This window comes from Accipiter gentilis, chromosome 12 (genome assembly GCF_929443795.1).
Source record: "Accipiter gentilis chromosome 12, bAccGen1.1, whole genome shotgun sequence".
NCBI classification, from domain to species: domain Eukaryota; kingdom Metazoa; phylum Chordata; class Aves; order Accipitriformes; family Accipitridae; genus Astur; species Astur gentilis.
The window spans coordinates 22,420,515-22,436,205 of NC_064891.1; the positions used below are offsets into that span (position 1 = coordinate 22,420,515).

At 44.1% G+C, this 15,691-nt stretch overlaps 1 protein-coding gene across 2 annotated transcripts; it reads left to right on the forward strand.

Annotated features, from left to right (window-relative positions):
* Window positions 1–246: 246 nt before the first annotated feature.
* Window positions 247–7,488, forward strand: LSM6 (LSM6 homolog, U6 small nuclear RNA and mRNA degradation associated). Of its 2 annotated transcripts, none has more exons than XM_049815075.1 (4): window positions 247–271; window positions 1,566–1,678; window positions 5,141–5,254; window positions 7,316–7,488. In XM_049815075.1, exons 2-4 carry the CDS (start codon window positions 1,585–1,587, stop codon window positions 7,348–7,350), a joined length of 243 nt encoding a protein of 80 aa, XP_049671032.1. In that variant the 5' UTR covers window positions 247–271; window positions 1,566–1,584; the 3' UTR covers window positions 7,351–7,488. The 2 variants fall into 2 exon arrangements, with proteins under 2 accessions (XP_049671032.1, XP_049671033.1); XM_049815076.1 differs by lacking the exon at window positions 247–271 and adding an exon at window positions 285–302.
* The last annotated feature ends 8,203 nt before the right edge of the window (window positions 7,489–15,691 follow it).

The window sequence follows — 15,691 nt, forward strand, 5'->3', positions numbered from 1 at the left end:
CCCAAAATCACGGACTCGGGTGGGAAACGCGCCCGGGGAGCTCCGGGCCCGGGCCGGGCACCTCGCCCTGCGGGCCCGCACCAACCGGGCGGAGGCCGCCTCAGCGGCCTACCCCCTCCCGCCCGCCCGCCCGCCCGCCCGCCGCCGCCGCCGCCGCCGCCGCCGCCGGCCCCGCCCCGCTCGCTCTCCCGCCCGGGGAGGTTTGTCCCTGCCGCCGCGCCGTAGCGGGGCGGGCCTCACCGGGCGGGAGCGCGGCGGGCAGCGGCGGCGGGTGAGTGCGGGGCGGGCCTGGCCCGGTGTCGGTGAGGGGGGGGGTCCCCGGCGGCGCCTGACCCGCCGCCTCCGGGCCGCGGGGGGGGGGACCGGAGGGGGGTCGCCGGTTGTGTGGGCTGCGGGGTGGGGGCTCCTGTGAGGTGCGCGTACTCCCCCAGCCGCGTGCGGCAGCCGTTACTGGTGCCCGTTGCGGCCGTTGGTTCTGCTTATTTTTCCCCGGTTTTTGAAGCAAGCGGCACTAAAGCTTCACACCCCATCCGGGGTTCCTGTCAGGGGCGTTTGTCAGGACGTGTTTCGCGCCGTTTTAGCTGGTTTTGAAGAGGCCGCTTTTGGAGCGGGGCGTAAAACCGGAGCGGGTTTACCCGCGGGCGGGGTGGCGGGGTAGCGCCTGCGGTTCAAAACCCGCTCGTTTCCCAGGAAAGCTTCGGCTATAAAGTGCTGCGCTACCGAGCCCTGCGGTGCCAGCATCGCCCGCGAGATTGTGGGTCGGTAGGAAAACCGGTGACGGTCCTTGCTCGGCTGGAGGAGCTTACGGCGGTTTGCCACAGAAAGCCGGCGGCGGGGAGTTGAGGCTGTACTGGGAGGCAGCGTTAGCACTGCTGTCTACCGTTGATTTGAAAATGCAGAACAGCTGTTATTTAGGCGAGGTGATATCAAAGCAGAAGTTAAGCAATGCTGACTGAAGGAAGGTCTCATACCAAACTGGGTGCGTGCTGCACCACCAGTTTTTAAATCACAGCATCTTGTCAGGTCTCTGTACAACTTACTCACAAGCCTCAGTTCTAAACTTAGTCGAACTTCATTTGAAGGCATCCTTTCAAATTTATTCTTTGCTTGTATTTGTGAGCTGAGATCAGAAATCCTTCTCTTGCTGTTCCAGTACAGACTTCTGTGTATAGAGCATGTACTGGCTTCTCCCTCCACCCCCTAAAAATACGAACCACTTATTATGGCTTAGCTCTCTTAATTTTAGTAAAACCATTTTAGCAAAAGGTGTACAGAGATGATGAGGCCTTTGGCTCTGTTGGAAGTCTACAAGATGCACAGCGTGGCATGCAAGGATTCTTAGTGAATTCAGAAGTTACAGAAATGCCAAAGGGAAAGCTTAATGCTGTGGATCTAGGTGCTCTGTCTCTCCACCTCCACCCTTAAGGTTTTGCTTTTATCTCCTTCGAAATTTTCTCCTACTGAAAGTATTAAGAGTCAGGGGACTGCCTGTCCGTACTGAGTGTTTAAAGACCATGTGTGAGCATGTTGCTTATCCAAATGTTTTCTCTCACTTGCGTTCCCAGCTTACCAGAAGAGATCAAGATGAGTCTACGGAAGCAGACCCCTAGTGACTTTCTAAAACAAATCATTGGAAGGCCGGTTGTCGTAAAATTAAATTCTGGAGTTGATTATCGAGGTAAGTTCTCCTTCTGTTTCTCACAGTGAGTAAAGTCATAGTTTGAAGAGCCTGGAGCAGATGCATTGCTTTTGAAAAGCAAAACAGTGTGATCCAGATGTTGGAGTGTGTGAATATAGGTCTTAGAATGGTGACATTAAAAATAGAAAATCAGCTTTGGAGAAACTGATGAAAAGGAGGTTAACGGTGGATTTAGAGATTAAAATTACTTATCTAAATCATTAGTGTCCTTAGTCACAGATGGTTAGGCTGGAGTCTTAGGATGATTCTGAGCATCTAAACTGATATTTGTAAAGATTGGCTGGAATTACAATTCCTGAAATGGCCGGTCAGTCCCCTTTTCAGTGCTCTGATAGCAACCCTTGTTGGAACTACCCTTTTCTTCACCTTCCTGTTCTCCAATTCCTAGCATAGACCTTGGTCCAGAAAAATCTTCAAACAGTAAACTGTGCCATCAGTCATAAGCCTACTCTTTACTTGAGGGATGGAAGCTTTATTTACATTCTTGGTTAAACAACTGCCTAGACACATGCTGGATCAAGACTTGCGGAGATACAGCAGAAAGCTTACTGTGGCTTTCGCTGCTATATGCCCAGTTTATTTTAACACAGTCCAGCAGTTTTATTCCACAACTCTTCAGCCTATCTGTATACCTTCATGCACTGTATGTAGGATTATAGGGCTTTTTTAACCAGTAAATTAAACTTCTCTGTTCATTGAAACGTCCTGGTCCTACTCCCATCAGGATAAGACTGTTGGCATGTCCAATTTTTTTAGTAGTATCCAAACTTAAGTAAAACTATCATGTATCTCCTGTTGTGCCCAATTTAATCATTTTATTCTGAAGTGACTTAAACATTATGGTTCTGCTACAGATCATCACTTCAGATAGGTTTAATTCAACTGGCTCAGCACTGTGAGAGGAGACTTGTTTGTGCTGTGACAAAGAATCTTTGTATTATGACAGTTTTAAACTGTTATGGTTCACTCACAGCAAGCAGTGCCGCCTTATCCCTTCCTGTTCCTCTTTAGTGTCTCAGCTGAGAAAATTTGCAATCTGCCATTTCTTTGAGAACCACATTGTCTGAGCACTTCAGGTAGGGTTGGTGGCTTAAAAACTTTACTGCTTCTCATTGGTCTTTGGCCTCCATAAACTCTTTCTTGCAGGAGAATGTAGCGACAGCTCATGAAAGTCAATTAAAGCAAGTCATCGTTTACCTGAAGGTACATACAAGGCAGGGCCAAGCCAGATTTGGTTTTTGGATGCACTTTCTGTTTTCTTTGAGAACATTGATACCTTCTGCTCGGTAAGATCCATTTGTAACTGCTGCAGATAAATTGCTCAGCTTTCCCCTCAAAAAGGCTAGTCTAACATGCCTACAGTCAGACCTACCAGGAATCGAACCACAGTTCCTTTGAACGCCCTTATTTGTTACTGGATTTTTTTCCCCTCCCTTCCTTACTTCACTCTGCTTTTCTCCCTTCCCACTTGACATGATCCTGCAGTTAAAAACCTGTATACTGTTCTCATTTGAAAAATATGCATTCAGATTGTTTTCTGCAGAAGTTTGACCAACATTTGTAAAAGCCAAACATTAAAAAAGCCAGCATCTCAGGCTTTTGTTGCAGATCTGTCAAGATTCTTCCTCTAGGCTGTGTTGCTAATTTTATGTCTGTACCTCCATCCTCCAAGCCACCATATGCACAAACGTGGCCTAATACAAGTGTTGACGTGTAACCGTAGAATGTCTTGATTCACTGCCAAGTGCTGTGCACACCTAAGGGAAGAAGCCCTGGGAAAATAATCAGTGATAAATTAATATGTATGATTTATATGCCTAGAGATTGATATGTACATTTAAACATCTCTACATATAGATAAAACAGATAAAGTACTAGCCAGGATGGGCAGTGACAATATTTAATACCATTAGTGGCCTGAGGGTAAACACAAAGAAACGGAGGAAGAGAGTGGAATAACCATGAATGCACTCTAGGAGCAAAATAGTTTGAAAATACTGCATTTACGGCCTACTGAGGGGTAGCTTAAGAAAATCCACAGTCCAATTTTAATTTTGGACAAACATTTTTTTTGTTTTCTGTTGTTATGTGGAGCACTTGGGATTACTGGAGTGAAAAAGAGTTCTGACTTTGGTTTGGTGTGGGTTTTTTGGTGCATTTAGTAACACTTAGTGAGCACTCAGTTTTTCCTATTTTTGTGGAAACAGAGGAAAGAAAAATATAAAGGAAAATAGTAATCGTCAAACCGTTACAAGTTGGCAGGAGAACTTGAATTCCTAATTATTTAATGGAAGATATTACAGTAACTGTCATGAAAAATGAGAACATGTCCTAGAGGAGGATTCTCAGGCTGGAGTTTTCTCCCCCTCCCCAAGTACAGCCAATACACTAGATTTTAGGTTTTAATGCCAGGTAAATAAAGTGTTTTTCAGAGGAAAAAATTAGTATTGTCTCTGTGTGCAAGTTGTTTTATGTGCACAATTAACAAATCAGATTGCATTCTCTGAGCAATTCTTTATATCTGTTAATCATGTAGTTCCTTACACGAATAGTCTGTTTGTTGATCAGGCAAGTTAAATTTGCAGATGGCCATGGTTCTGATCTTAAGGGTGGGTGTAAATACCAAGGACTGATTTTGAATGAAAAAATGCTATCATGCTGCCAGCACATAGGAAGTACTGTGTGAACAAGGTACAGCCTTCAACAGGGGCTATGAGAAATGAGAACATAAGTACTTGTCTAAAATCAGGGCTACTCAAATGTGTATTTTCCTGATCAAAAGAAAATATTACAAATGGCAGAGACTTTTTCTTGAGTTGCATTAATTAAACAGTGTAATTTTATTTTTGTGGGAGGATTTCAGTGTCATTTGAAAACCCTTTGCCTGCTGAAAATCATGTAGAATTTTGTTTATATCAGAGACTTGCAGCCAGTGTTCTAGATCTGTAAGCATGAAGATAAATAAGAAAAAGTGTGTATGGTGTCCTGTATTAAAAGGGTTGGTTTTCAGCTATATCCTTCACAAGTTTTGATGAAAACTCAATTTACATAGCCTTGCCCTTAGGTTATCCAGTTACACTTAATGTCACAGGTTCTTTTCAGGTGTGTGGCTTAAAACACAAGTGAGAAGAGACAACTTAAACTTTCAAAGTGGAAATTGTCAATCTTTTGAAAGTCATACTTTAATGACTTCTTTTCCCCCCCCAACTCTTGTATCAACTGATTAAATTGCTACTAGGGTGCCTGGGATTTGTCACTCCCAGCTTAATTCTTTGAAGAATACTCTGATCTACTGACTCATCTGGCCAAGCTTGGGCTCTTAGTTTGTTATGAAGATACAGGCTTTATCAGCACTACTCAAACACAATGCTACACACAGTATTTTTGTTTGTTTTAAAATAAGTTTAAACTGATTCACTTTTAAACTGTCACTGTCTTCAGGTGTCCTGGCTTGCCTGGATGGGTATATGAACATTGCTCTGGAACAGACTGAAGAATATGTAAATGGACAATTAAAGAACAAGTACGGGGATGCATTTATCCGAGGAAATAATGGTAACTCCTCCTCCTTATGTTATTGCTCATTAGAAGATTGCATTTTGATATTTACTTCTGAATTTGAGGAGTGGCTGAGGTGTAAGCAAACTGCCTGTAAGAATATTAGTTTTAGGCTTTCATGGAAACCTTAACATATTTACTTTTTACAGTTTCACTTTTCAGTGTCTGTGCTTTTCTGCATGTCGTGGTTTAACCCCAGCCAGCAACTAAGCACCACGCAGCCGCTCACTCAATCCCCCCCATCCAGTGGGATGGGGGAGAAAATCGGGGAAAAAAAAAAAAAGTATGGGTTGAGATAAGAATGGTTTAATAGAACAGAAAAGAAGAAACTATTAATGATAATGATAACACTAATAAAATGACAACAGTAGTAATAAAAGGATTGGAATGTACAAATGATGCTCAGGGCAATAGCTCACCACCCGCTGACCGACACCCAGCTAGTCTCCGAGAGACCATTCCCTGCCCCCACTTCCCAGTTCCTAAACTAGATGTGACGTCCCATGGTATGGAATACACCGTTGGCCAGTTTGGGTCAGGTGCCCTGGCTGTGCATGAGAAGCTAAAAAATCCTTGACTATAGTCTAAACAATACTGAGGAACAACTGAAAACATCAGTGTGTTATCAACATTCTTCGCATACTGAACTCAAAACACAGCACTGTACCAGCTACTAGGAAGACAGTTAACTCTATTCCAGCTGAAACCAGGACACTGCATTCCTGTGGCCCTTTTTGCCTCTGAACTTGAAGTTCATTTAGAGAAGCATGCTCTTTTCTAGCCTTCTTTAGAGCTTATTTCATGTCATTTGACAGGTTTACTCTTTTGCACTTACTGCCTGCTTAGATGGCCTCTGCTCCATAGAAGTTTGTGTTTTGTTAGGCAAACTACTGTGTAAATTTATGATACAGTACAGATATTGATGACACTGTAATACTTGCTTGTGATGCAGTTGTCCAGACCTGAATTAATGCTGTTTATTAGTACTGAAGGCTGTTGTCATCTTTGTGAGTAAAGATTTTACCACCAGTCAAGAAAATCACTTGTACTTTACTATTGAGCCTTTGAATATCCCAGTGCAGTAGGTGGATTTTAGTGCACTTCAGGGACAATCTCAGGCTCCTGAAATGATTCTGTGGTATCAGTTAGGCTGTAATAGCAGGACATGCCAGGGAGAAGAATATCTATAAATAGAAAAGGTTCACAAGTCAGATGTGAGGAGGCTTGTAGAGAGCGTAAATGAAGCAGAGGTTGACCAAGTTACTTGAGAAGAAAATGGAGGACAGGATGGAGGGAGGGAATACAAAGAAACAAGAACTGAATCCTGTGTTATAAAAAGAGTCAACAAGAATGTGGCACCAGTGTGAAAGAGTGTTTTGGGAGGAGAAATAATCCTTGAATAAGGCCAAATACTTTTTGCAAGGAATTTGGATTATTATTCTAAGGAGTGCAGTGACATTGCAGCTGGAGAAACAATTAAGGGAATAAGAATCTATTATAAAAGTTAAAACAAATGGATGAGAGGCAGGAGGCTGAGCAGAGAACTTGAGACACCCCAGGTTTAGGAGCACAATGCAGTTTCATGTTGTGAATAGATCTGTTCTGGGGATATCACCAGCCAAGCAGGTGGAAGATGTCTGCTCCTTCATAGGTAATCATTAGTTTTGCCTTAAGTGCTTGGGATTTCCAGCTTTTGTTGAAAGATCATAGCATTAGTGTCTGACACGTTTAATTCTGCTGCTTAGAAACTCTCTCAAGCTCCCCTCAGTAATGCTGCAGGGTGGCTGGCTTTATTCTTCCTCTGTTCAGCCTGCATCTGCTGGAGTATAGCTTGGCTGCGAATATAATAAATACTGAACCAAAGTAATAAATAATGTGTAAATTTGATAGCATTTATTGGAACCTGGACTTAAAAGGTTTCCTGACTTCATTCATGCTGAATGAGATTCACTACACTGTTGTTTTACAAGCCATGGAAACAAGATGTTTTAAATAAACAGGCTTCTGCACATTATTTACCAGGGCCCTCTTATGTGTGCCGCTTTCTCCTTTTCACAGTATTGTACATAAGCACACAGAAGAGGAGGATGTGAAGATGCCAGGAGGAGACTGTTTTGTACTTGTGAACCTCTTCGAAGTTATGAGCCCTATTTGATTTGTAGTTAATAATCTACAGGTGAAATACACAAGTGTTTAAATTTTTTTTTTAAATAAATGTAAACCAGTGTAAACTTCCCAAATGTTTTTGTTTCAAAGCATTGCTTTGTTCCACTGTACAGAAATAAATAATAAAAGAGAAGCATGTAATAGTGCTGCAAGACTAATTCAAAGCAACAGCTCATTTAATTATGCTAACATTTACAGAAATACTGATTGGAAGGTAAGTAGGCATGAAGTAATTGCAAATCACAGCCTTGTATTGATGGCAAAACAATAGTTTAACTGATGTTGGGAAGGGAAATACTAATGTTTTGGTGACAATGACCTGTCCCTTTTGGAAAACACAGGGTCAGCTTTAAATGCCAATCTAGTAAGAGTCATCAGGTAAAAAGTTCAGCTGTCCAAAAAATCTTGAATTGTGGATTGAATCAAGGGATCAACAGTGACACTTCAACAGTTAAGGGTGGGGAAAGAATTGAATCAAATGGAAGAAAAGCCTTAAGGGTGAAAAGAAAGCTCTGTGCCAGCTGAGGAAGTCAGTCACAGGTGAAAAGCTCTCCGTTGGTATGCCAAAACAGCTAGTAGCTGCTTCACCTCCTGCCTCTGTATCCCCCACCCTACCTGAGCTTGCAGTTACCTTTTTTTCCCTGCATCACTACCAAACACAATGGACTTCTTCAATAAAAAGCAATTTTAACTAATATCTAAAGCTACTCCTGAAAGCAGACTAGGAATCTAAAAGCTTTTGCAAACATGCCATATGTATCCTCTTTAGCCAGTTCACTCTCTCTCCCATCCACTTCCCACCCAACCTAGTACCATCTATATATTCTTTTTCTTTATGTGCTAGCCAGAAATGAGAACAAATACTTGCAGTATGGGACATGCTTTAGATAGGGGGAACCTCTGTGTAGGCAATGGAGTCAGAACTTGTTTATATTTTGCAACAGTGCTCCCTGATAATCAAAGCCCAGTGACTATATCCAGCTCAGTTTTACATGGATTTATAAAATCCATCCAATTTATAAAATATCTTTTCTCCTTTTACATGCAGTCAGCCAAGAAGAAAACCCTGAACGTTCAGATATTTCTTAGTCCGAGTGTTACTGCACTCGACATCCATATACTCAGAATGTTTTCTTGTTCCTCTGGATAAAGTTATAAGTTTGGGTAATGTACCTCATGGTGAGGTTATTTAGCCAAATTTTTTAAATTAGTTTTCTGAAGCCCTGCTTTATTCTTTTGGTGGTTTATAGTGCCTCCAGGAACAAAAATATTTCTAGTTGTGGATGGATAAACACAAGACAATTGTGTGAATGTAACATTGGCCCATTCTATCCCAAGTACCAGTAGCTCTAAAGCAAGCAGGGAATAGTAACATTTCAGTAGTCCAAGGGAGAGAACCTGGGTTGCAAATTTTTAATTATATATATATTCATTTTTTTTAAGATCAAGGAATAATTCTAAGTTATTTTGCAATCAGTAGTTAACCTTTCCACATGAAAGACTTCAGAAGCCACTACAGAACACAGATCTAGAGATGCTCTTTATAATATGCTTCAATAATGTATCATTTTCTGACAAGGGTTCAAAAGGGTCCAGGATGTAAGTACAAATCACCAGCTTGTTCTTCTGTAAGTGACTTTTTTAAAAAAAAGAAGGACGTACCTCCAAGAGGAGCATACAGTTTCTTTTCTTTTCTTTTTTTTTTTTTTTTTGTCATCTGTATGCAGCTGGCAGGTTACCGTATGCTTTCATTCCTGGAGACTCTCTGGGTTTGGTGGTTTGTTTTTTTGCTTGTTTGTTTGTTTCTTTTTTTAAAATTTTAATATGGGGTGGTTTTTTTCCCCCTCTTCTTTCTCCGCCTTTGTCCCCTCTTCCGCCTACCCACCTATAGCAACACATTTTGCCCAGACTTTGATTTACTCTCGTTTGCATTGCTAACTTTTTAACTGCAGTTGTGTTTCTACAAGTCTAGTTGTAAAACGTTTTTTAGTTGTGATCTGCTACTTCAGATGCTCTAATCACATACTAAATCTGAACTTAGAAAATACTATGTAGTTTACCTGCTGAGGGTTTTTTTTAATGTATTCTAGATCATGAAGTCACTATTTACTATGTGAGGTAGATAGTAAAATTTGCCCTAAAGATGAGCTGTTGTAATTCATATGCAAATTTTAGAAGTAGCTAAAGAAATTAAACATTTAATTCCCACAGTCACTGACCTTTGTTTACATTTTATAAGATTTTTTCCCCCTTAATTCAATTTTTAGCCCCTATGTTTAAACCAAGTGTACATTTAAGCTTGACTTCAATTAGGCAGTCCAGTGTTTAGATGTAGTCTGTTTTGAGTTGGAGGAAACATTCATCTTGGATTTATTTTACTTATCTTTTAGGTTTTGTTTTGACTTACTATATTCTGTAGGACAACATACCAGTTGCAAGTAAATCAGACACTGGCCGGACAAGTTTCAGAATAGCACACGGAACGCTATCCAAAGTTTAAGTTTTAAAGTAAGCCATTCCATTATATATGTATGTAAACATCAAAGTAGAACAGTGTATTTCACAAACTCTTGATCCTTAAAAATTACTTAACCTAATTTATAAGATCTTTTTCCCCTTGGGAGATACAAATACACTCTTACAAATGCAATACGTCTTCACACACAAAAGACTGTATTAGATACTAATGCTCATGTCCTTCATGTTACCTCATTTACCATATCATAGTGCTCTTGCCCCAGTACCTGTGTATAAAACGGCTTTACTTGTGGATCAAGCTCATCTAGATGAGGACTGACAATGAAACACTCCTTGAGCAACTTGCAAGTGCTTGTCCATCACTTGTCTTAGAAGAATGCACCCAAAATTAAGTAATCCGAAACTAACAAACAATGAATTGAATTTCAAAGGCTAAAGCTGCATTCACGTACATAGTTAGTATGTACTAACTATGCTATGAGATCACTTCATGAAACCAAGGCCATTCAACCACTACCCCACCCCCTTCCATGTGTTTAGACTCTGGGAAGAGCAGTATCTCTGGACTTGCTACATCCCCACATCCAGTCTAAGTTGTTTGCACTTGAAAAACCAAACTAAGCCACATCTCCTTAAACAAAAGCCCGGCTGGGAGCAGCAGCACAACACATCCTGTGGAACTAGAGAAAGCAAGTCTGAAAGAAGGAGGTAAGTACTCACTGCATGGCAGGTAGGGCAGCCAGAAGCCAGGTTACTACTAAAGCCTGCAGTGCCCTGGAGTGCCCCTGTATAAAGGGAGCAGAGCATGCTAGGAAAGTTCTGCTTTAAAGGTATATACACTGATGACCACTCAGTTGTATGATTTGTTGCCACTTGGTTCCTAGTTCAAAGGGAATCTTAACGCAAACCACTCTGAACATTATTTACTGGAGTTCCTTCTATCTTCTTCACAATGTTACAGTGACAAAACAGCTACCCAAGACCCTTTCTGGGTATGACTTGCCCATTAAGTCCTAAGGCTGTTACCCAGTTCCAAAAACCAGCTGTGCCCCACAGCTGCAGATTTCGGCTGCATTGTTCACAGTAGTCAAGAAAGTATGAAATTGCAAAGTGACAGCTTTCGAACGTTGACTGATGGTGCCAAAGCAATGCCTGATCCTTAATATGCCAACCCATGCCTGTGGCCAGCTCCAGCCCCGTGTCAGTTTTGAAAGGAAACAGACTGTGGAGCCAGCAGTTTCAAAGTCTCAAGTTCCTGCGCCAAACTGTTCTCCAACACTGAGAAATTGGACGGGAGGAGGCTTTTCCTGAGCTGCTGTGTTGATCCTGACTGAGGGATTTTTAGGAGTCAGTGATCCACACAGCAGCTTCAGGCTGGGCTGGGCTGCACACCCAGCGTGGCTTTCAGGTCTCCGTTGGGCTGCACAGACCCCTTGGCCGCAGGACACCTCTGGCAGCTCATCATAACGGCATAACTCACAGGCAGCTCCCACTCGGTATCGTGATTACACCACCTGCCTGGCCTTGCCTTTATCTAACAGAGCAGCAACAAGTTCTCATGAGAACATCCTTTAGAAAGAGGATTGTTTTCTTGTAAGAAAATTGTAAAATAGCTCAAGTGGTGTAAAGGGAGAGCTGCTCCCCACAGATGGGGTTGCATCTTCTCTGCACAGCACACCGTGGGAAAATCCATCTGGGCTCCGTCTGATGCTACGTGAATGGGGGGTGCCCAGCATCTGAAGGGATGTACAATTTACTTGCTGTCTATATTCCTCATCTTATTCTGTCTTATTGAAGCAGGAATTAAGCTATTGGTGGCTGAGCTTTTCTTACTAATATCTAGAAAGAGCCCTGCACCACCTCACTTTCTCCTCAACCCCCTCCTTTAGTGCAGAACAGCTGCAGTAGTTACCAAATAAAATAAAGGGTGGTTTGGGGGGGGGGGGTTTAGGCTGAATTTGTAAGGGAAGGAGGCTCACATTGTATGTTGCATATGTGTATGTGTCAGTTCATTCCCAGCCATAACATCTGAATCCACTGTCACTCTTTGGTAAGTGTGATAGAGGAATAGCAAGAACAGTCAACTGGATAGAAATGGAAGGACCTGCCAGTACTTCTGCCAACCTCCCGCCTAACTAGATGTTAGAGAAACATCTTCTTTTCCCAGGTCTCCCCAAACACAGAGCCACAGACATGCAGAGGTCAACGCTGAGGTGCCAGTCTGTAGGCATTGTTCTCCATTCTCCCTGTGGGATTACCATGGGTTTTTATTGCTCTCCTACTGTGTGTTTTTAACCGCTCTTGTCACAGTTGGCCACTGCTCTTTGTTTTAAAGATGACCTGAAATGTTCTTAAATAAGACGGTGCTGCCAGCTTTGTTGGTCTAATGAGCAGTTCCTTGTGAACGGGACTCCGCTGACTGTTGCCACCTTCAAGCTCTCTACTTGATCAACCTGCCCACTCACCTGTAACCCCCCACCAAACTTTGTTCGCAGGACTCGGGTGGCCTCTAGCTGACTGGGAAGGACTTTTAACTTGTTATAACCCTTATTATCTTGCAGTAGCAAAGCATTTCTCAACCTGTCAATGAAGCAACCAGCTTGCTCTTGAGTGTCAGCTCTGGGTTGCTTACATCCGTGCACGTATTATGGACTGATCTCCACTGCACCTGCTCCACATCTGCTGTCCCTGTTGTGCCCCAATGATGTGGAGCTGTAGAAGCAGTCTGTAAGGAGAAAGTTTCTGCATCAAAGAGCCTGTGATGTTACCGGGTTTATAATCCTTCGGTGCACTTCATCGATGAAATTTCAAGTTACATTGTTTATAGTCTATCTTAATTATCAATATTATTGATATGATTAATATTGATATTGATACTATTAAAAAGCATGCAGTTTTCCCTGGTGCTATTTTAAAATCCCAACTGTGGTTGGTTTTTTCTTCTTCTAGAAATCCACTACACAAATGCTGCTGAAAAAACAATAGGCAGGGTGTAAGTTGTCTTATGTCCCTTCTCCTTGCCAGCTTCCTACTAACAAAGAAATTTATGACAGGAAAAAGGCAAACCTCTTCTCTAGTGACAGCAGTGCCACGTGGTCTTCTCATGTCTGTCTGGGCCCCATCGTCAGAGTGATACACAGAGCCTGGCTGAGCTCAAGTGACTGCGGCAGGTCAAAGCTCTGGCCAGAGAAGGCTGAGGCAATGCTGTCCTGGTGGGTGATGCAACCAGAGGCTATGGAGAGGGCTGTATTTCTTATTGGAAACATCTGCCTGTCACTTGGTATTCAAACGTGCAGTTCAAGGCTGCTGGTAGGTGCTTGTGTCACGCTAATGACTGTGACAGGATTTTTTCCATCTCTAAGGAAGAGATGGTTGTGACATTTGGTTTGGGTGAGGCTTTGAAGCTACCGAGTTCCTCTGCTCGAGAGCAGGCGGCGAGGATGAACTCTGCATAAGGCTGTATTTCAGATCAGCCCAGCAATTAATGCTGCAGCTCTGCTGACTGGTACTGCTAAATCTGTGTACAGCAGCCCCCTGGCAGCGCGTCCTGCCCTGCCCAGAGATTGCCACCAGCTTCAGGGGTGAGCAGAGCCAGGTCAGCGCTGCGGTACAGCCTATGCTGTTACAGGTGGGTTGGGTCTGGGTCTCATTTGTTTGAAGCTCTTCTCCCTTCTCCCCGTAGCTTTGCACACAGCTGCAGGCAACACCCGACACTGCCGTTTCAGGGTCTGCACTCTGCTGCTCTTCCCCTTTTGTCAGGTGGAAGCCAGTGGAGAAACGGTCCTCACTGGAGCTGGCATAATGAAAATGTGTGCCCAATGCATGGCAGCAGCTGAAGAAGACCGTGCAATGCTGTAGCACTATACTGTGATGCAAAGACCGGCACTTACCTGGAATACTGTTTTCAGACGGGCCACTGTGCCAGAGTGGCTGTGACGTGTTTGACGTTTCCCCTGCAGATTGTCAGAGGTCTGGAGCTGCTGCTTTATTACACTGGAATTATAAGCAAGGGATAGTTTAGCTTAGGATTAAGATAGTAAGGAAAAGCCGTAAGAGACCAGCTGGTTTCAGGAAAAGATTAGTCATTAATATGGAATAAAGGTACTCTCTCTTGTGTATAAAATATGGGCAATTACAAACTGGAACAGAAGCAATAATGCAAACTCTTCTCCCCTTCCCCTGAACTACTTTCTGCTTCCACTGACAAAAGGAAAGAAAACTATAGGACTTGCATTATATCTTGACATTCAGTGACTATAAGGCCTCTTTCAAATGCAGAGGGGAGCAGGCTGCTGAGATCCCAGTACCACCAGTTCCCTTACTTTCAAACTGGTTAAACAGATGAGAGCTGGGCTGTCAGCGGCAGTACTCAGTGCCAGCCTGGCATCTTATTTCACTTCTAAAGGACAAGCTGTAGAGCAGAACAGGCTGATGGGAACAGCGCTAATAAGTGGGGTGTCTGCACGCCTGCCTCCAGTTTTCACGGGGTGCCCCGGGCAGAGGTCACCACGATGTCCGCTCCGGACAGAATCCCACACCGGTCAGACCCCAAGCAAGATCAAATGTAGACACTGCTGGAGCTGCAGAAACAAAACACGGTGGTGTCACCTACGTGTCGGTGTACCTCCTTTAGTCACGGGACAGGACAGAGCTTTGCGGTGTCCTGCAGGGAGAGCGGCCTGAGCACCAACATTAACTCATTTGGCCGTCAGACACACATTTATCCAAGGAGGGGGAGGACTAAAGGGCACCAAGTGCTCTTTTGCCCCCCCCATCTTTAATAGCTTTCCTGAATCACAGGGTCAGCCCCCCTCCCAGTGGCCCTGGGACATCTGACGCTGCCTCTTAAGGGTCTGCTGGCTGAAGAAAAGCCAGCCATCCGATGGGGTTGTTACTCTGTTCCTCTAGCTCTAGTCGGGGCTGCAAGCTGCCAGCAGTTCCTTCAGCATCTCCTGACGGCAGCTCTAACGATGACAAGAAATTGGACCTAAATTCGATCCGTTGTGAGCAAGGAGCCACTGGCAGGGAGCGGGGCGAGCTTGGTGACAGTGGCCAGGTTTGGCCGAGAGTCCTGATCACTAGAGCAGTCTGCAGTGACAAGGCAGATACGAGGAGGAGCTGGGAAGCCCCGGGACAGGATCGGCTCCATGGCTGGGCACTGGGATGGCTGCAGCGTTAGCTCGGGCAAGGAGCAGGGGTGATAGTCTGGACTTAAACGCAGCTCATGTGCTGGGGGACAGTCACACATATTGGATGTTTAGTCCCCTGTGCTGCGTCTGGTGGGTTTGTGGGGTGTTGATGGCTCCTCCCGGCAGTGCTGGCATGTGGGATGCACCTTTCTTGCAAAATTCTGCAGTTACTGCCAAAATAACTCCCATGTAAGTGTGAGAAACAAGGGCACGCTGCTCAGGGGTCACAGACTAGGGGGAGCTGACGTGGCTTTGCAAAGGTTCGGCATGGAAGGGGGGAGCGTGGGGAGGGAAACGGGGCAAGCGAGAGTCCGATCCTCCTGCACCTCTGCAGAGGAGTCCCAGGGTGTTCCACACAAACCCGGTGCCTTGCTGCTGCTTCCCCCCCCGCCCCGCCCCTTGCTAGTTGCCTTTGTTTTCACTGCAGAAGCTTGGAGATGTAAAAAAAAGGAAAAAGAAGTGGGTGGGATGTGAAGAGGAAACTAATATGATTAAGGCAGGATTTGGGCACTGGCGGAGAGCTGCCGTAGGTGGTGGGTATTAGCAGTAACAGCTGCTGCGCTTCCCATTAGAGGAGAAAGGGAAGAAGGTCCCTGAAAGG

Excerpts from the sequence above, each read along its gene's own strand:
- LSM6 (XM_049815075.1), top strand. The coding sequence starts at position 1,585 with ATGAGTCTACGGAAGCAGACCCCTAGTGACTTTCTAAAACAAATCATT. Across the intron at positions 1,679-5,140 it reads TTCTGGAGTTGATTATCGAG|GTGTCCTGGCTTGCCTGGAT; the intron begins GTAAGTTCTCCT and ends CACTGTCTTCAG. Across the intron at positions 5,255-7,315 it reads ATTTATCCGAGGAAATAATG|TATTGTACATAAGCACACAG; the intron begins GTAACTCCTCCT and ends TCCTTTTCACAG.